This window comes from Triturus cristatus, chromosome 8 (assembly GCF_964204655.1).
Source record: "Triturus cristatus chromosome 8, aTriCri1.1, whole genome shotgun sequence".
Lineage (NCBI taxonomy): Eukaryota > Metazoa > Chordata > Amphibia > Caudata > Salamandridae > Triturus > Triturus cristatus.
This window is the reverse complement of record NC_140591.1, coordinates 1,670,267,645-1,670,288,504: the sequence shown is the minus strand read 5'-3', so window position 1 is coordinate 1,670,288,504 and position 20,860 is coordinate 1,670,267,645. Positions and strand designations below refer to the sequence as shown.

Genomic DNA, 20,860 nt, shown 5'->3' with positions numbered 1-20,860 from the left:
GGGTATTCTGTCGCTACCCTTTCTTTCTCTCTCACAGGAAATGCTGGAATTGCTTTTTCTGAAGTATCATCCCGTCTTTTGTACCACTTGCTCCTCCATTTGTCTGCATCTCCCCACTTTCTTAGTAAACCAACAATCTCTTTAATCAGGCCTATTCGTCCTGCAGTGTTCAAGTTTTCAATGTCTTTTTCTGTAAAGTCGACTCTGTAGGGTTTTTGTAAGGCCTTTACGTTGTCAAAATCTATTCCCCTTTCATTTGCAATTTCCCCCAACTTTTCATGCAGGTTTCTTGCTCTCCAAGTTGCACTTTTGCAGAGGAATAATATTTCATATCCTGGTAGTTTTTCAATTTCTCTACTGGAATAGTTCCGACTATTAATTCTTCCAGTATCATTCGTAATTTGGCCACATCTAATGACTGGGATTCCTGGTCTGTTTTCTGTAACCCTCTAAGTCATTCGTTTAATTCTTCTACCGAGGGTCCTAACATACTTTCTACATTTACTTGTTCCGGGGCTTTTTGTGGTTCCAATACATTTCCCCTTATCATTCCACTCGGATTCACAAATGAATTATTTTGAACAGTTGGTTCAAATTCTCCATTTGAGTCCGTTCTGGGCTCATGATTAAATTTTGGTTACTATACGGTACTGTCAAACAATGCCCACTGTCTTTTTGTCTCTCAAATATTGGCATTACTGGACCTATTGTCACTGGGACGGTCACTGCTTCTAGATTTTTAGTCAATTCCTTTATTTTCTCAGTTAATTCTAGGGTAGTTTTGGCTAATTCTACTGAATTTTCATTGTTCACTTTACTCTCTGTCTGTTTTCCTGTTTCTTTTGTAGAGTTACATATCCCTACCTTCAGTGACATAGTCTCTGTTTTAATTATTCTCAGCGTTTCTCTCATCGGGGCATTTGGAGTTACGGTTTCTGGTTCTGGTCGGTACGGGGTTGGATTTTTATAAAACACCTCATCAAGCACATCATCTTCTGATTCATTTGCTCCATACCCACTCGATTCCACATTATGCTTTTTCTCTGTACATTTCCGTCCTTCATTCTCTCCTGACATTCTTACAGGATACATTCCATCAGTCATGTTTGCATCTCGCCACCTTTTCATTCGATCATCATGCGTCTCATGTCCATATGGTCTACCGAACATATATCTATAGCCCCTACCACTTCTCTGCCTTTCTCGTTCATGCATTTCCTCTTCCCATTCTACCAACGCCTCAAATTGCGTCGGCCTAGGTCTTGGTTCTAAGTCATTCATTTTGTCACGGAGATTTCTTAATATGGCTAAATTAAAGAAACCATGTTCTGGAAAGGCCAAGACTCCGTCGTCCTTGGTATATTTTACCCAATTGTCTAACCAAATACAAGTATGGTCTTCGGAGGGGGAAGTAACTGTCCTTCCCTAGTCTTAACTGGTTTGTCTTTCTTAAACAATTTCTTAATTTTCCCAAACCACGTTTTCTTCTTTTCTCTTGGTTGGTAATACATTCTCATATTTTTCTCGTACCTCCTAGTTCTTTTACAATTGTACCGCGATTCTGTCCACTCACAGCGCGTCTCACACCAACGCACCAATCAGGAGCGTCTACATCACTATTACAATTCTCCAGTCCCAGCGCGACTCTTACTAACGCACCAATAGGAAGCGTTTACGTCACACTGTCCTTCTCCACTCCTAGCGCGGCTTTACACTAACGCACCAATAGGGAGCGTTCACGCCTCTGACCTACTGTCCAATCCCAGCGCGGATGTTCTGACGTCAGCAGCCGCTGCGGCAGCTCCGCTCTCCTGCTCCTGCTCTCGCTGACTGACCCCTCCTTTACAAAATCCGCGCAGAAATTTTTTCCCGTATCTATTTCTTACAATTCTGTTAGTAACGACATTAAAACATCTCCATTGTCCGCTTCGCTAACCAAGAGACAGTAAAAGACCTTTTTCACAAGAATTCCGTCTTTCTTGAGAACAGCGCTTACCTCTGTCCTACTACGGAATCATTACATTTGTTGATAAAGTAGCACATCCCTCTACCTTACCCTTCTTACAAGCATCAACTAACCCTCTTCTCTGGATCATTAACGATACCAGAGTCTCGCAATTAGCCTGAATGCCTTTTTCATTCACGCACTTTCACACGGGAAATTGTAGTATACTCACACAGATTCTGTCTTTCCCGAGAGCAGGGCTTTCCTCTGCCCTTCTACAGAATATAACATTCGTTAACAAAGCAGCGCTTCCCTCTACTTTGTCCTTCTAACAAGTTGAGAATATACCTGCTACCTTTTCAGTAGTAAGCGTTATCGGTATGCCAATTGGTTTCCTGGTACTTAAGACCAAAATTTCACAGATAACCCTTCACTATCATTCACACTCCTCTCACACCGAGAATACCACTAATGACAACACACGACGATGCTGCCGAATCGAACCCAGACAATGCGCCGTGCAACTTCACTTGTCACACGTTTTCCCGTGTACCTACAGGCAACCACAATCCCGTCTTTTCCGAGAGCAGCGCTACCCTCTGCCCTACTACGGAACTGATACTTCCGACTTCCTACATCCCAGAAGCCGTGCAAACAACATAAAACTCGACGCAACACAACATAGAGTGTTAGTACATAAATCAATATCAATCAATAATCAACAAGCTATTTACAAGCAACCGTCGCAAAACCCAAGACAATAGCTAACCATCATTCTGCTACCAGGAAAACTGATCCAGCGCGAAATGCTAAATCCCTCTTGACAACAACAACACCATAGATCTTCCAACATTCATACATTCATTCATTGGTGGGGCCCATAACACCAACATTCATTCCGCATAGATCTATAGTCATAACACAAGAGGTGATGATTACTCCGTACGCTGGAATGGGAGAAAATTACACACAATCCCTAATGAGCAACAATCTTCTCTACCTCACCGGAATATAAACATTACCTAGTAAATCCTCCCATGGATAGGCCATGGATCAGCTGAGTTGCAGGGTAAAGCGACACTTAACTTCTCTACACAATATAGAAATAATTCATCACTCAAATAATAATACCCAACACAGTTCTAGTAATAATAATGAAATATTTTATCTAAGAGAAAGCATGGAAAATACGTCATAATACATTCAATATCCCTGTCAGTATATTTACCTATTCTGGCTAATTGTCGTCCTCTAAGTCAGGTTCAAATCTTTCCGTCTCTGTGCCCATAAGTAATTAAAGTTCTCAAAGGTTGGGCATTCAGATCAGTCCATCAGAGTCTCGGGCAGACCACTGTCCAGCAGAGTCACCGTCCACTCCGTCAGCGTAGTGTCAGGAATCAATAAGCAATGGAAAGGAAGGGTTCGCAAAGAAGAGCTTTTTGGAAGAAGAGCTTTTTTTTACCTCTCTAGTCTAGGACTTTTATAGGAAAATAAACGGAAACTCAAAGATACATTTATGCGTCTAAACATCGGTGATTGGTCCACTGGGATCATTCTGCTTGCTTCCCAGCGCTAAACGTTTCATCTTAAAATATTACAATTTGTTATACATCAGTAACGATCTTGGATGTCTTTATCCGGGTCAAATACAGTTCCACCAACATTGATATCAGTGAAGTAATCAGCTTGGCTTATGGACTGTCCATTGTTTATAAATTTTCTCTCATACAAATTTCATGTCCGTAGAAGTTGCAACTGTTGCAACACTCTAATTCTCGCAAAGTTATGTGACTTGCAATGTCATTTCACCATGACGGTTCATAATGTTCAGTTAGTCCTTTGTTTGAATTTCTTCCCACCAGTCTGTCTGGATTCGTATGTAGGTTGGCTTCACTTGTAACATCGTTATTTCGTTCAGCCGCACGACTTGTAACTTTCTCTTTATTGGCAGGCAGCCCGGTCTGGCTGTCCTTGATGTCATCAACTAGTCGAGTTCATTCAGAAGCCACGGCTTCAGGCAGTGACACATGCGCAATCACCCCACTGTGGTTTACTTTGCCAGAACGTCAGAGGAATAGGTCCGGCAGCCATTTTGTGGCCATGGCGTTGTGTCAACTTAATTAAAAGGAACACAAAACGTAATTAATACAATACTTATTTTAAAGCATAAATGACAATTTACATCACATAAGCAACAAATAACATATAAATTCTAATAATCTAATATCAGTATGTGTACGCAAATCAGTTTACATATTATTTAGGCCATGCCAATGCAGTTTCCCACGTGTAATTTCATATTAGTAATGTTGGTTAGTTCCATACTGCAAACTTATTAATATAATTAGGATTAAACATTAGTTAACTTAGTTTTAAACCCCTAAAATAGGGCGGTACACAGAAATTAAGAAAACCCCGCTCCATCACTGCCATTCAGTCCGAAGCAGTTATTAGCCATCCAAAAAGCCATGTCATTCAGGCAGAATGAAAACTTACTGGCTGCTTCCACCGAATTATGGGACAGGGTGACGACAAGCTACGTATCGTCTGCATAGGACACAATGGTGACACCATGTTTTTCCAGAATCTCTGCCAAGGGTGTGATGTTAAGATTAAAAAGCGTTGGGCTCAAGGTTGAGTCCTGCGGAACCCCCTGTGGGAGTGCAATGTTTTTTGAGATATGTGAGTGTTTTGTAACTTGGAAGCTACGATCCTGCAGGAAGGAGGTCATCCATTTTAAAGCGACTCCATCTATTCCACCTAATCCAAGGCGTTGTAGGAGTAATGTGTCGGATACTGTATCGAAGGCTGCACTGAGGTCCAGCAGGACCAGTGCAACCTTCATGTCTTCATCAACACGCCTACGTATAGTCTCCGTGGCATGGAGCAATGCTGACTCCGTAGAATACGTAGCTCTGAAGCCTGATTGCGTAGGGTGAAGTAGATTGTGCTGATTAATCTGTGCAACCATTTGTGTATTCGCTACTTTTTCTACCATTTTAGAGAACGAAGGTATCCGCCCGATCCACAGCTGAGTAAACGTTCACAAAGAAGCAATCGGCACTCCACCACGCCGCAGATCAGGATATCTGTCCCTAAAACCAGACGCCCGTCACCCATACGGCATCATTTTAAACATCATCTGTGGCAATTCTTCATCGGGTTTACACAACAAAAGAATTTTGCTGCATAAAGAACATATCTTGAACTTATGAATGAACACTCCGTTCATTCAAGCTATTTGATCGCCACATGTGAAAATCCATTTAAGCAGATAGAACAGGCTTTATGACCACCACCAGTAATACCCGGCAACGTTCTTTTTATTTACTGTGAAACCACATGGTTAAAGGCATTACATCGACTATCAGACTGTTCACACTACCTCCAGATAAATCCTTTACCCGTTATCCATTCGCTAGACCACATCTTGAAGAATTGTGGCATTTCCTGACGAAGGCGTACTTTTCGCCGAAACGCGCGTAGAAGATGATCATATGGCCACAGATTTGTTTCTACTTTTAACTGTTGTTTAATGAATATTAATACATTGAATGTTTATACTATGTACAAATGTACAAATGCATTGTTGAATTGCTTTTTTCATTGATTTTGCCCGTGATTCTGTGAGAATCATATTAACAATAAACATTTATGCGACATTTTTAATTACTGTTTTTGGCTATACTATTTGGACACGCTTTACATAGCAATATACAAAAAATGTTAATTGCCTAGGAAGTTATTATTGCACTGTGTTATACCCTGTCCTAGGAATTATATTCCATTTCCTCATGTTCAGGGGGTCCCTGTTACCCACATAGGAGTGAAATATGGCACAAGTTCTCCAATAGATTCAAATCTGCTGTTGGTTTTTTCTTTAAAGAGAAAACAATTGCTTGCTTCCATGTATTCAGGACCACCCCCCCTGAAAGGTAAATTCCAGAAGCTGCTGCACAAATGGTAGTATTATATCTAGACCTTGGGGAGCCCGATATGATACTTAGAGCTACCTCTTTCACATCTTCCAAACAAGCGTAGCATGTGCTATAGTGAAGGGACGTATGCGGGGCAGTAAGTCCCATTCTGGTTCTACAACTACACAATCTCTAGGAGACTGAACAGCACAGCTGGCAGAGCTAAAAGCCCTGATATTAGCACGACAATATACGAATCGGGTATTCCCCACACTGATATTGTGTGATTCATTTTACTGTGTGCAGTCCTATAATGAATATCTTCATTACTGGAGCCAGAATGCGTTTAGAGAATCCAATAGTTGCACAATTAAACATAAATTGTTATGGGAACAAGTGGCAAAGCTGAAAGCATGCCTGCCACGGGCTCAAATTATTCACACTTTGAGTCATCAGCATGTTGGCGTACACGTTGAAGGGAATTCACTGGCAGATTAAGCCGTCAAGGCGACAGTGCAAACTGCTGCCATTGTTGCAATCACTTTTTCTAGCATGAGGATAGACAGTGTTGAAAATGGCCCTTTTTGCAGTGTTATCCCCCAACATTTTGCTTCTTCCTCCTATTTTTTTCTGACCTGCTGTTGTTGGTTTTAGGACTCTGGGCACTTTACCACTGCTGATCAGTGCTAAAGTGCATATGCTCTCTGTGTAAATTGTGTTATGGATTAGTGATTCCATGATTGGCATATTTGATGTACTTGTCAGTTCTCAGTAAAGCGTGCCAGGGCCTGTTAATAAAATGCTACTAGTGGGCCTGCAGCACTGATTGTGCCACTCACATGAGTAGCCCTGAAAAGGTAAATCAGACCTGCCAATGCAGAGTCTGCATACAGTTTGTAACAGCCAAGTTGACTTGGCAAGTGCACCCACTTGCCAGGCCCTAACCTTTCCTTTTCTTACATGTGATTCACCCCTAAGGTAGGCGCAAGGTATCCCTGCAGGCAGTGTGCAGTGTATGTGAAAGGTAGGACATGCCCTGTTGTGTGTGGCATGTCCTGATAGTGAATTACTGCCAAGTTCGTTTTTCACTATTGCAAGGTAACCTGTTCCCATAGGACATAACAGGGAGTTTGTTTATAACATCTTATAAACATAACTGGCCCTGGGAACCAGGTAGAGGAATAACATTTAGTATGCCTGAAATCTGATTTCCAGAGAGTCTAGATGGGCCAGAAAATGAGTGAATAGAACTGGGCTGCATTTAGAGGAAGGGGGAGGAGATTTATTTTTACCTGAATGGGCCTGGTCTACTTCAGACAATGCTGTCTCCACCTCCTGCCAGGAAGCTGCATCAGAGAGGACAGAACTGGTTCTAGCTGGGCACAGACTTTCTGCCTGAGAGGACAACAGATTTTGGGCTTTAAAAATTGAGGCCCAAACCCCTAAACTTTAGAACTCCTTTGGACCAATAAGACTGCCAAGAAGAAGAGCTGGAGAAGCTGTGAGGAGGAACTACCACTTTACTGTGTTAGTCTGCAGTGGCTGCTTCTGTATTGGGCAGTGAAAGGACTGGACTGAACTTTCTGCAATCTCTTTTTGTGAGTTTCTCGAAGGGCTTAGGGTGGAGCTTACCCCCTGTTAAAGAAGTCTCAGGAACAGCAAAGACTTCAACTTCTTCTGCTATCAGCACTGGGGACTGTGTGTTTTGTGCTGCAACAGAAGAAAAAGCAACCCAACGCCATCTACGACGCCGCTGCCTACTCTGTGTCCTGAAGGCACCGCAGAGAGCACCGCAGCAATGCCGCACCGCTACCCTGGTCTCACTGATGATGCCATCTGAGGCCACCACCGTGCCACTGCTCGCACCGCGATATGTGGGCACCGCACTTTCTATCACCTCACTTCACGGCCTTCTCGCCTTGGTATCCTCGACGATGATGCTTCACTCCAACATCGATGCCGCTGCTTGCACCGATGTTCGAAGGCAGTGCTCATAAGATACACAGAGCACCGTCCTCATCCCACACCGCAGCCTTGGCCTACCGATGCCGGTGACATTGACTCCAGTTAATCAGCCGATGACAGCACTTCAGCAACAACGACGCTGCTGCTTGCACCGTGACCTGCACCACTTCACATCGCACATTAGCCCTGGCCTCACCAACGCCGCTGGACGACCGTCACCGAGTTTCTGCCTGCACCCTGTCCTGAGTGCACGGCATGCCACACAGCTGCACTTCGCACCACAGCACTCGACGCCTGCCGGCGCTCCCGACTTCGACCGCGAGGAGTTTGACCTGCAACGCGTATAACTTCAACGGCCCGACGACTCCTGCACTGACCTCCAGAACCAATACCTGTGGAATGCCGTGCTTTCAGAACGCAACGAGAGGTCACTGACGCCCTGCATTCCTAAAGGTAGTGTTTTGCGGGTCTTCCCGACACCGTAGCTGGCCCGTGACATCGCGGTCAGCCAGAACTGTTTGGATTTTCTGTCCACGATGCTGTGATAGCCCCGGATGAGCTATCGACCTCAAGGAACTTTAATTCAAGTGTATTTTGATAACTGAAGAAGTACTGTATTGTGGATTTTCATCGTTTTTTGGTCTTTTTATAAACTGATGTGATGTCCTTTTGTAGTGCTTACACGGTATTACTGTTGGTTATGTGCAAATGCTCTACACACTGCCTCTAAGATAAGCATGACTGCTCTTGCCAAGGGGGTGAGCAGGGTTTAAATTAGGAGTGTAACTCCCTTACCCTCACTAGAAGGAAGGGTCCCTATTTGGACAAGGTGCAAACCATTGCCAACTAGAGACCCCCATTTCTAACACAGAGACAAACTGATAACTGTCAAAGCCTCAAAAAATGGTTCGGCCGTACTGCAGGGCTTTTCACTCAAATATTCCTATAAATTAGATGCGCAAAACACAACATATGCTGACATTTCAAGAGAGGGGGATAGAGTTAAACCAAACATGGATCGCACATTAGGTTTAATTCTAGCTGCACACAAGAGTCGGCGCTCAGCACACTCAAGAGTCACTGCTACAATTTCATTATTGAAGCAGCGATACTGGTGGCCAAGTTTGTGTAAACAAACAAAGGCTTATGCCTTAAAGTATGAAATCTGTCTCCAGATGAAGGGTTCCACTGTAGTAAGGCCACCGCAAACACCATTACCTATTTCAGACAGACCTCTCAGATGTGTCTATTTGGACCACTGCAGCCCCTTACATTTAGATGGGGCTTACAAGTACATCTTGGTGGCAGTGGATTCATGCTCTAGATTTCTATGAGTTTGGCCTCAGCGCTTGGCTGACGCTCGAACTGTTATAAAGGATTTGTGAGTCTTCATCGAGACATACACAATTAGCACGTTACATTCCAACTGTGGCTGTGTGTTTAGCTCACAGGCTTACAAGGAAGGCATGGAAGGTGTGGGCGTGGCCTTACGGTACTCCTCCCCTTACCATCCCGAGGGAAATTCAGTGGTGGCAAGAAAAAACCAGGACCTAAAGCGATCCTTACCAGCAAGAGTTTTGAGGTGCGGTGGTACAGAGGGCACTAAACAATATGTCAAGAAATTCCTTGGGAGGACGTACCCCATATAAGATCCTGTTTGGGACAAGAATGTGGGTACCTGACCTCGATTGTGACAGCACAGTGGCGGATGTAAAACCATGTGAATTGAATGATCGTTTGGCTGTTTTACAGGAACTCACTGAATTGGGCTGCATGCCGCATCATGATGTGGCAAGTTGTTTGATACCAAACATGACCATATTCCGCTGTGCCAAAGTGGAGCTGGCAACTTCCAGCGTGCCAGACCATGTAAACGTAATGCCCGCTGAACACTTACAATAGCCCTTAATGGAAAGAGGCACTTATATGTCCACACTTTTAAAAGAATGCACCCTGCCTTCAAGGCTCATGACGCCTATTTAGGGATGGCTGACAAATGGTGAGTAGTCTAAATATCGACTTTTTAATATCGATGGAACTAAATATCGTGTAAAAAATATCTAATGTAAAAAATATCGAAATTGTTAATATTGATGTTAAAAATATCGTTTTTTCTTGTTTAATTATATTTCGATGTAAGTGATATCGTTAGTAAGAATATCGACATTGTATGTTTAGTTAATATTTTTAAGTTGTTTGTTTGTATAAATTGTTGAAATGTATATAATATTAAAAATATGTATATTGTTTTAGGAGTGGGATGTTGGTTTATAGGGGATAAGGGTGGGCAGTGTTTTAATTTTTTTAATTTTTTTTGTAATATTTTATTAAATTTAATTAGAAATATTGAATTTAATTTTACATTTTATATTTAATTTTAGGGGCGGGTTTTAGGGGATAAGGGTGGGGAGTGTTTTATAAATGTTTATTTATTTTGGAATATTTTATAAAATTTATTTAGAAATTTTGAATTAAATTTTGAAATTTATATTTCATTTTAGTAGCGGGATGTTGGGTTATAGGGGATAAGGGTGGGGAGTGTTTTAAAAATGTTTATTTATTTTGGAATATTTTATAAAATTTATTTAGAAATTTTGAATTAAATTTTGAAATGTATATTTCATTTTAGGAGCGGGATGTTGGGTTATAGGGGATAAGGGTGGGGAGTGTTTTAAAAATGTTTATTTATTTTGGAATATTTTATAAATTTTATTTAGAAATTTTGAATTAAATTTAGAATTTTATATTTAAATTTAGGAGCGGGATGTTGGGTTATAGGGGATAAGGGTGGGGAGTGTTTTAAAAATGTTTATGTATTTTGGAATATTTTATAAAATTTATCTATACATTTAGAAATAAATTTAGAATTTTATATTTAATTTTAGCAGTGGGATGTTGTGTTATAGGGCATAAGGGTGGGGAGTGTTTTAAAAAAAAATTTGTTGTAATATTTTGTAAAATTTTATTAGAAATATTGAATTACTTTTTGATTCTTATATTTAATTTTAGGAGTGGGATGTTGGGTTATAGGGGATAAGGGTGGGGAGTGTTTAAAAATATTTTGTAATATTTTATTTAGAAATATTTAATTCAATTTTGAATTTTATATTTGATTTTAGGAGCTGGATGTTGAGTTATAGGGGATAAGGATGGGGAGTGTTTTAAAAATGTTTATTTATTTTGGAATATTTTATAAAATTTAATTAGAAATATTGAATTAAATTTTGAATTTTATATTTATTTTTAGGAGTGGGAGGTTGGGTTATAGCGGAGAAGGGTGGGGCGTGTTTAAAAAACATTTTTTTGTTGTAATATTTTAAAAAATGTATTTAGAAAAATTGAAATAAATTTTGAATTTTATATTTAATTTTATGAGGTGGATGTTGGGTTATAGGGGATACGGGTGGGGAGTGTTTAAAAAAAAATATTATATTTTGTAATATTTTATGAAATGTAATTAGAAATATTTAAGTACATTAAGAATTTTATATTTAATTTTAGGAGTGGGATGTTGGGTTATAGGGGATAAGGGTGGGGAGTGTTTTACATTTTTTTTTAAATTTGTAATATTGAGTAATTTTTTAGTAATAATAATATATTCAAATTAAAAATATTTTTTTAATTTTAGGATTGGGGAGTTGGATTTATAGAGGATAAGGGTGGGTAGTGTTTTATTAAGAAATTGAACTAATGATTGATAAAAAAATGTTTTTTATATATTTATATTTATATATTTATATTGCACCTACCCTAACTAAATACATATTGGAGTGGGAAGAGTAACTAAAGAGTAATTAAGTTCAGTGTCCAGCACCTACACTAATTAAATATAGATTGGAGATAGAATAGTAAATTAATTAAGGTTAGTGTCCAGCACCTACCCTAATTAAATATATATTGGAGTGGGAATAGTAAATTAATTAAGTTCAGTGTCCAGCACTTATCTTAATTAAATATAGACTGGAGTGGGAATAGTAAATCAATTAAGTTTAGTGTCCAGCACCTACACCAATTAAATATAGACTGGAGTGAGAATAGTAAATTAATTTAGGTTAGTGTCCAGCACCTACACCAATTATATATAGAGTGGAGTGAGAATAGTAAATTAATTAAGTTCAGTGTCCAGCATCTACTCAAATTAAATATATGTTTGAGTGGGAATTTTAAATTAATTAAGTTTAGTGTCCAGTAGTTACCCTAATTAAATATAGACTGGAGTGGGAATAGTAAATTAATTAAGTTCAGTGTCCAGCACCTACCCTAATTAAATATAGATTGGAGTGAGAATAGTAAATTAATTAAGGTTAGTGTCCAGCACCTACACCAATTATATATAGAGTGGAGTGAGAATAGTAAATTAATTAAGTTCAGTGTCCAGCACCTACCCTAATTAAATATAGATTGGAGAGAGAATAGTAAATTAATTAAGTTTATGTCCAGCACCTACAACAATTATATATAGACTGGAGTGAGAATAGTAAATTAATTAAGTTCAGTGTCCAGCATCTACTCAGATTAAATATATATTGGATTGGAAATTTTAAATTAATTAAGTTTAGTGTCCAGCAGTTACCCTATTAAATATAGACTGGAGTGGGAATAGTAATTTAATTAAGTTCAGTGTCCAGCATCTACCCTAATTAAATATAGATTGGAGTGAGAATAGTAAATTAATTAAGGTTAGTGTCCAGCACCTACCCTAATTAAATATATATTGGAGTGGGAATAGTAAATTAATTAAGTTCAGTGTCCAGCACTTATCTTAATTAAATATAGACTGGAGTGGGAATAGTAAAGTAATTAAGTTTAGTGTCCAGCACCTACACCAATTTAGGTGCCGATTCGGATCCTGGAAAAATTTTCCCCGTACGACTCGTATCCGGTCTTTTTACCGTACGAATCGTACAAGTAGCGTACAAACTGCCAAGTACGATTCGCATGGGAAAAACTCCATACGAATCACATCTGGAACATTTCCCCACACGTCCTCGGGTCGGAAATTGTGTCCGACACATCCCCGGACGATTTACCGTACGAATCGGAAAAATGAAGTCCGACCGCGCTAGTACGATCACCCCCGTCCTTTCGATTTCACAACTGTATGCAAAAAACACCATACGGACCGAACTCCCACAGCAAGCATGAAGACACGTGCCCGCATACGCGCCGAACACCCCACCACAGACCCCGCATGTACGCGCAAAATGCCCCCCGGCCGCGGATGTACGCGCCGAACCCCCACCCGTGTATGTACGGACCGTACCCCCACCCCACCCGTGTATGTACGGACCGTACCCCCACCCCACCAGTGTATGTACGGACTGTACCCCCACCCGTGTATCAATGGAGCGTACCCCCACCCCACCCGTGTATGTACGGACCGTACCCCCACCCGTGTATGAATGGAGCGTACCAACACCCCACCAGTGTATGTACGGACCGTACCCCCACCCCACCAGTGTATGTACGGACCGTACCCCCACCCCACCCATGTATGTACGGACCGTACCCCCACCCCACCAGTGTATGTACGGACCGTACCCCCACCCGTGTATGAATGGAGCATACCAACACCCCACCAGTGTATGTACGGACCGTACCCCCACCCCACCAGTGTATGTACGGACCGTACCCCCACCCGTGTATGAATGGAGCATACCCCCACCCCACCGTGTATGTACAGACCGAACCCCCACCCCACCAGTGTATGTACGGACCGTACCCCCACCCGTGTATGAATGGAGCCTACCAACACCCCACCAGTGTATGTACGGACCGTACCCCCACCCCACCAGTGTATGTACGGACCGTACCCACACCCGTGTATGTACGCACCGAACCCCCACCCGTGTATGAATGGAGCGTACCAACACCCCACCAGTGTACGTACGGACCGAACCCCCACCCCACCAGTGTATGTACGGACCGTACCCCCACCCCACCAGTGTATGTACGGACCGTACCCCCACCCGTGTATGTACGGACCCTACACCCAGCCCCCCTTGTATGTACCGTGCGAAACACCACCACCGATGGACGGTGCGGACCAACACCCTGTCCGTGTTCGTACGCACCCTTCCCCAGGCCCACACACCAGCACACTCACCCAACATCGGGCATGTACGAGTCGTACTAAGCCATAGCAAAGGACAGCACTGTACAACAACATGGCCCATATACGCACTGTACAGAGGCTAAAAACACTCCTACTGAACCAGAACTAACCAAAAAAACACAAGGACAGTCAATCCGAGGCACACAACACCACAAAACATATCCAACAAGGCCAAAGACATCCTATACACTGACCTGCAACTGACAAACAGATAAACAAAGGCCCAAACCACTACCACTCCTTATAACACACCCACCCAAAGTTCAAACACAGCCACACCCACAAATGGACCAATAAAACGGCCCAACACACACAAACCATGATCCTTTGCAACAGATCCACTGCTGCCAGACCCCAGAGACAACGCACTGCACCATACTTCAACCATCAATACACCTTACACTTGCACTCCTTCACACAACCACCATCACAAACACACCCTCATCACATTCACACACACACACCTGCACACCCACAACCATCCACACCCACACCCATCCACCCCCCCACCCCCACAACCATCCACACCCACACCCCACACCATGCCCACCAACAAGAATCCAAAGTTCACAAAGGACGAGCTGGAGTCCCTTGTCGACGAAATCATCAGAGTCGAGCCACAGCTCTTTGGAACATTGGTCAGACGGACCAGCATATCAGAAAAAACTGTCATGTGGGAGAGGATAGTCAATTCCGTGAATGCTGTTGGGTCCACCAGAAGGACCAGGCATGAGTGCCAAGCCAGGTGGTACGATCTGCGGAGGATGGTCCGTCGCAAAATGACGGACGAGCACAACCAGGCCAACATCACTGGAGGAGGGCCGTCCCGCAGACCGGTACACTACCATCCCTGGGAGGAGAAGGTGATGACCACGCTGGAGCTGTTGGCATGTGACGGACTAGAAGGAGTCCGAGAGCCTGGTGAGTACACAGACAACTCACCTCACATGGGGGGAACGCCATATACAACCCAAATACAAATCATGCACGCAACCCCCCCAAAGCCAGCACCGGACACAGCCACACTCCAAAAACACACACATGCCACTAGCGCCTCCATGCCCCATGCCCCAAGCAAGGCCATGCCAAGTCACAGGCCACACAAAACACCAACACAAGACAGGATGTCCCCGATGCCGGGAGGGTGGGCCTCAAAACTAACATACAGCAACTCTGAAGCACACAACAATGCCCTCAGCCCATATGGCTTAGGGCACAGCCATACCAACAGTGTGTCCCCACACAGTACTGTTTTGCCTGCTAATGGTGGCCGCGTTGCAGGACGACATGGGTATGAAGGCACAATTTGCACATAACAGCAGCCAATGAAGATGCAGCACACTGAAAGAGTGTCAGCACACACCGCCACAGCAGCAGCGCAGACTCAGACACTCCGCCCAATGGGTGCCCGCAGAGAAGAAACAAACCCACATGAACAAGCCAATGGCCTTTGCAAGACCTGCAAACTGTGTGTGCCCAGGAAGCTGGGCTGAGGTGACAGAGGGTGACACACAGAGGGAGGGAGAGGGGCAGAGAGAGGGACACAGACAGAGGTGGACACAGGGAGACAGACAGAGGGAGGGAGGAGGCTGACAGAGGGAGGGAGAAGGGGAGACAGAGGGAGACGGACAGAGGGAGGAGGCTGACAGAGGGAGGGAGAAGGGGAGACAGAGGGAGACGGACAGAGGGAGGAGGCTGATAGAGGGAGGGAGAAAGGGAGACGGACAGAGGGAGGAGGCTGATAGAGGGAGGGAGAAAGGGAGACGGACAGAGGGAGGAGGCTGATAGAGGGAGGGAGAAAGGGAGACGGACAGAGGGAGGAGGCTGATAGAGGGAGGGAGAAAGGGAGATGGACAGAGGGAGGAGGCTGACAGAGGGAGGGAGAAAGGGAGATTGAGGGAGATGAACAGTGGGAGGAGGCTGACAGAGGGAGGGAGAAAGGGAGACGGACAGAGGGAGGAGGCTGACAGAGGGAGGGAGAAAGGGAGATAGAGGGAGACAGACAGTGGGAGGAGGCTGACAGAGGGAGGGAGAAAGGGAGACGGACAGAGGGAGGAGGCTGACAGAGGGAGGGAGAAAGGGAGACGGACAGAGGGAGGAGGCTGACAGAGGGAGGGAGAAAGGGAGATGGACAGAGGGAGGAGGCTGACAGAGGGAGGGAGAAAGGGAGACGGACAGAGGGAGGAGGCTGACAGAGGGAGGGAGAAAGGGAGATGGACAGAGGAAGGAGGCTGACAGAGGGAGGGAGAAAGGGAGACGAACAGAGGGAGGAGGCTAATAGAGGGAGGGAGAAAGGGAGACGGACAGAGGGAGGAGGCTGACAGAGGGAGGGAGAAAGGGAGATAGAGGGAGACCAAATCACCCTTGGGTGGTGTGGCCATGTCCGCTCGTCAGCAGGTGGACTGTGTGCATGTAGACAAGGTTTGGCAGTGCCTTAACCCCCCCTTCTACCTTTGATAAACACTAGGCCATGTGTCAATCTGTGCACGAGTACATCCGTGCTGCAGGCACAAACAGAACCTTACACCCAGTATACCTACCCACTGTGTTCGTCAGAACCCTGTCACAAATTGTAAAGTTACCTACCTGCATTCTCAAATAGCATGGAAAATACACCATTTGGCCACGTACAGTGCAACACGTAAGGCGGCTCTGCATGGCTTGCTACGCCCGCTCACTACACTGCTGACTGCGTTCACTAAATATGCATCAACTAAGATTGTGTCACACATAGGTAAAGTGTCGAAAGCTGTGGCCAAGGGACATACCCATGCACAAGTGCACTGTGTGAGGAATGCTAGCCAAATCCAACCACCCTGAGGAACTGTGCCAAATCAAAAAAGAATGAAACATGGATGTCGCATGTTGAAGGGAATTCACTGGCAGATTAAGCCGTCAAGGCGACAGTGCAAACTGCTGCCATTGTTGCAATCACGTTTTCTAGCATGAGGATAGACAGTGTTGAAAATGGCCCTTTTTGCAGTGTTATCCCCCAACATTTTGCTTCTTCCTCCTATTTTTTTCTGACCTGCTGTTGTTGGTTTTAGGACTCTGGGCACTTTACCACTGCTGATCAGTGCTAAAGTGCATATGCTCTCTGTGTAAATTGTGTTATGGATTAGTGATTCCATGATTGGCATATTTGATGTACTTGTCAGTTCTCAGTAAAGCGTGCCAGGGCCTGTTAATAAAATGCTACTAGTGGGCCTGCAGCACTGATTGTGCCACTCACATGAGTAGCCCTGAAAAGGTAAATCAGACCTGCCAATGCAGAGTCTGCATACAGTTTGTAACAGCCAAGTTGACTTGGCAAGTGCACCCACTTGCCAGGCCCTAACCTTTCCTTTTCTTACATGTGATTCACCCCTAAGGTAGGCGCAAGGTATCCCTGCAGGCAGTGTGCAGTGTATGTGAAAGGTAGGACATGCCCTGTTGTGTGTGGCATGTCCTGATAGTGAATTACTGCCAAGTTCGTTTTTCACTATTGCAAGGTAACCTGTTCCCATAGGACATAACAGGGAGTTTGTTTATAACATCTTATAAACATAACTGGCCCTGGGAACCAGGTAGAGGAATAACATTTAGTATGCCTGAAATCTGATTTCCAGAGAGTCTAGATTAGGGGTGGGCGGAATTTGCGGAATTAACCTTCGCAAATTATCGCGAGAATGTTTAAAATTATCGCAAACAAGCAGAAATATCGCAAAGATGCGGAAGTTTTTTTCCGGCATGTTCGCGAGATTTTCTGCATGGTTGCGGGTCGCCAACTTACCCATGTGGTTGCTTGCGGGCGCGGCCATCTTGTTTTGAGTTGTTCTCGCGGTGCATGATCGCGAGAAGAAAGACGTGATCGCGCGACGCATGACGTCACTGCGGGCGCGAACTGTCGCGAGACAGCGCAAATGGCTAAAAACAATACAACATCTCATGGAGAACGCGACCGGATCAAGAAAACTTGTCGGCGAACGCAGGGATTCAGGTAAGGCGATCGCGCGCGCGCGCGAGAATGTATCATTTTACAGCGCGAGCAAGAAACAAATTATCGCCAAGCTGCGGAAACCGGAATTTTTGACATTTTCGCGCTCTCCGCGGAACGCAAAAATGTCAAATTATCGCAATTTCTGCGAACGGAACGAAATTTTTGCCCAGGCCTAGTCTAGATGGGCCAGAAAATGGGTGAATAGAACTGGGCTGCATTTAGAGGAAGGGGGAGGAGATTTATTTTTACCTGAATGGGCCTGGTCTACTTCAGACAATGCTGTCTCCACCTCCTGCCAGGAAGCTGCATCAGAGAGGACAGAACTGGTTCTAGCTGGGCACAGACTTTCTGCCTGAGAGGACAACAGATTTTGGGCTTTAAAAATTGAGGCCCAAACCCCTAAACTTTAGAACTCCTTTGGACCAATAAGACTGCCAAGAAGAAGAGCTGGAGAAGCTGTGAGGAGGAACTACCACTTTACTGTGTTAGTCTGCAGTGGCTGCTTCTGTATTGGGCAGTGAAAGGACTGGACTGAACTTTCTGCAATCTCTTTTTGTGAGTTTCTCGAAGGGCTTAGGGTGGAGCTTACCCCCTGTTAAAGAAGTCTCAGGAACAGCAAAGACTTCAACTTCTTCTGCTATCAGCACTGGGGACTGTGTGTTTTGTGCTGCAACAGAAGAAAAAGCAACCCAACGCCATCTACGACGCCGCTGCCTACTCTGTGTCCTGAAGGCACCGCAGAGAGCACCGCAGCAATGCCGCACCGCTACCCTGGTCTCACTGATGATGCCATCTGAGGCCACCACCGTGCCACTGCTCGCACCGCGATATGTGGGCACCGCACTTTCTATCACCTCACTTCACGGCCTTCTCGCCTTGGTATCCTCGACGATGATGCTTCACTCCAACATCGATGCCGCTGCTTGCACCGAGGTTCGAAGGCAGTGCTCATAAGATACACAGAGCACCGTCCTCATCCCACACCGCAACCTTGGCCTACCGATGCCGGTGACATTGACTCCAGTTAATCAGCCGATGACAGCACTTCAGCAACAACGACGCTGCTGCTTGCACCGTGACCTGCACCACTTCACATCGCACATTAGCCCTGGCCTCACCAACGCCGCTGGACGACCGTCACCGAGTTTCTGCCTGCACCCTGTCCTGAGTGCACGGCATGCCACACAGCTGCACTTCGCACCACAGCACTCGACGCCTGCCGGCGCTCCCGACTTCGACCGCGAGGAGTTCGACCTGCAACGCGTATAACTTCAACGGCCCGACGACTCCTGCACTGACCTCCAGAACCAATACCTGTGGAATGCCGTGCTTTCAGAACGCAACGAGAGGTCACTGACGCCCTGCATTCCTAAAGGTAGTGTTTTGCGGGTCTTCCCGACACCGTAGCTGGCCCGTGACATCGCGGTCAGCCAGAACTGTTTGGATTTTCTGTCCACGATGCTGTGATAGCCCCGGATGAGCTATCGACTTCAAGGAACTTTAATTCAAGTGTATTTTGATAACTGAAGAAGTACTGTATTGTGGATTTTCATCGTTTTTTGGTCTTTTTATAAACTGATGTGATGTCCTTTTGTAGTGCTTACACGGTATTACTGTTGGTTATGTGCAAATGCTCTACACACTGCCTCTAAGATAACCATGACTGCTCTTGCCAAGGGGGTGAGCAGGGTTTAAATTAGGAGTGTAACTCCCTTACCCTCACTAGAAGGAAGGGTCCCTATTTGGACAAGGTGCAAACCATTGCCAACTAGAGACCCCCATTTCTAACACAGAGACAAACTGATAACTGTCAAAGCCTCAAAAAATGGTTCGGCCGTACTGCAGGGCTTTTCACTCAAATATTCCTATAAATTAGATGCGCAAAACACAACATATGCTGACATTTCAAGAGAGGGGGATAGAGTTAAACCAAACATGGATCGCACATTAGGTTTAATTCTAGCTGCACACAAGAGTCGGCGCTCAGCACACTCAAGAGTCACTGCTACAATTTCATTATTGAAGCAGCGATACTGGTGGCCAAGTTTGTGTAAACAAACAAAGGCTTATGCCTTAAAGTATGAAATCTGTCTCCAGATGAAGGGTTCCACTGTAGTAAGGCCACCGCAAACACCATTACCTATTTCAGACAGACCTCTCAGATGTGTCTATTTGGACCACTGCAGCCCCTTACATTTAGATGGGGCTTACAAGTACATCTTGGTGGCAGTGGATTCATGCTCTAGATTTCTATGAGTTTGGCCTCAGCGCTTGGCTGACGCTCGAACTGTTATAAAGGATTTGTGAGTCTTCATCGAGACATACACAATTAGCACGTTACATTCCAACTGTGGCTGTGTGTTTAGCTCACAGGCTTACAAGGAAGGCATGGAAGGTGTGGGCGTGGCCTTACGGTACTCCTCCCCTTACCATCCCGAGGGAAATTCAGTGGTGGCAAGAAAAAACCAGGACCTAAAGCGATCCTTACCAGCAAGAGTTTTGAGGTGCGGTGGTACAGAGGGCACTAAACAATATGTCAAGAAATTCCTTGGGAGGACGTACCCCATATAAGATCCTGTTTGGGACAAGAATGTGGGTACCTGACCTCGATTGTGACAGCACAGTGGCAGATGTAAAACCATGTGAATTGAATGATCGTTTGGCTGTTTTACAGGAACTCACTGAATTGGGCTGCATGCCGCATCATGATGTGGCAAGTTGTTTGATACCAAACATGACCATATTCCGCTGTGCCAAAGTGGAGCTGGCAACTTCCAGCGTGCCAGACCATGTAAACGTAATGCCCGCTGAACACTTACAATAGCCCTTAATGGAAAGAGGCACTTATATGTCCACACTTTTAAAAGAATGCACCCTGCCTTCAAGGCTCATGACGCCTATTTAGGGATGGCTGACAAATGGTGAGTAGTCTAAATATC

The 20,860-nt window shown here is 44.6% G+C and overlaps 1 protein-coding gene across 1 annotated transcript in view; it reads left to right on the top strand.

The window, feature by feature from the left end:
• Positions 1-20,860, top strand: part of LOC146808549 (extracellular calcium-sensing receptor-like) — a 176,258-nt gene that overhangs the window by 47,053 nt on the left and 108,345 nt on the right. The window contains exons 3-4 of the mRNA XM_085623997.1: positions 9,580-9,702; positions 20,596-20,718. Of these exons, the coding sequence (XP_085480123.1) occupies positions 9,580-9,702; positions 20,596-20,718 (246 nt within the window). The remainder of the gene's footprint in view (positions 1-9,579; positions 9,703-20,595; positions 20,719-20,860) is intronic.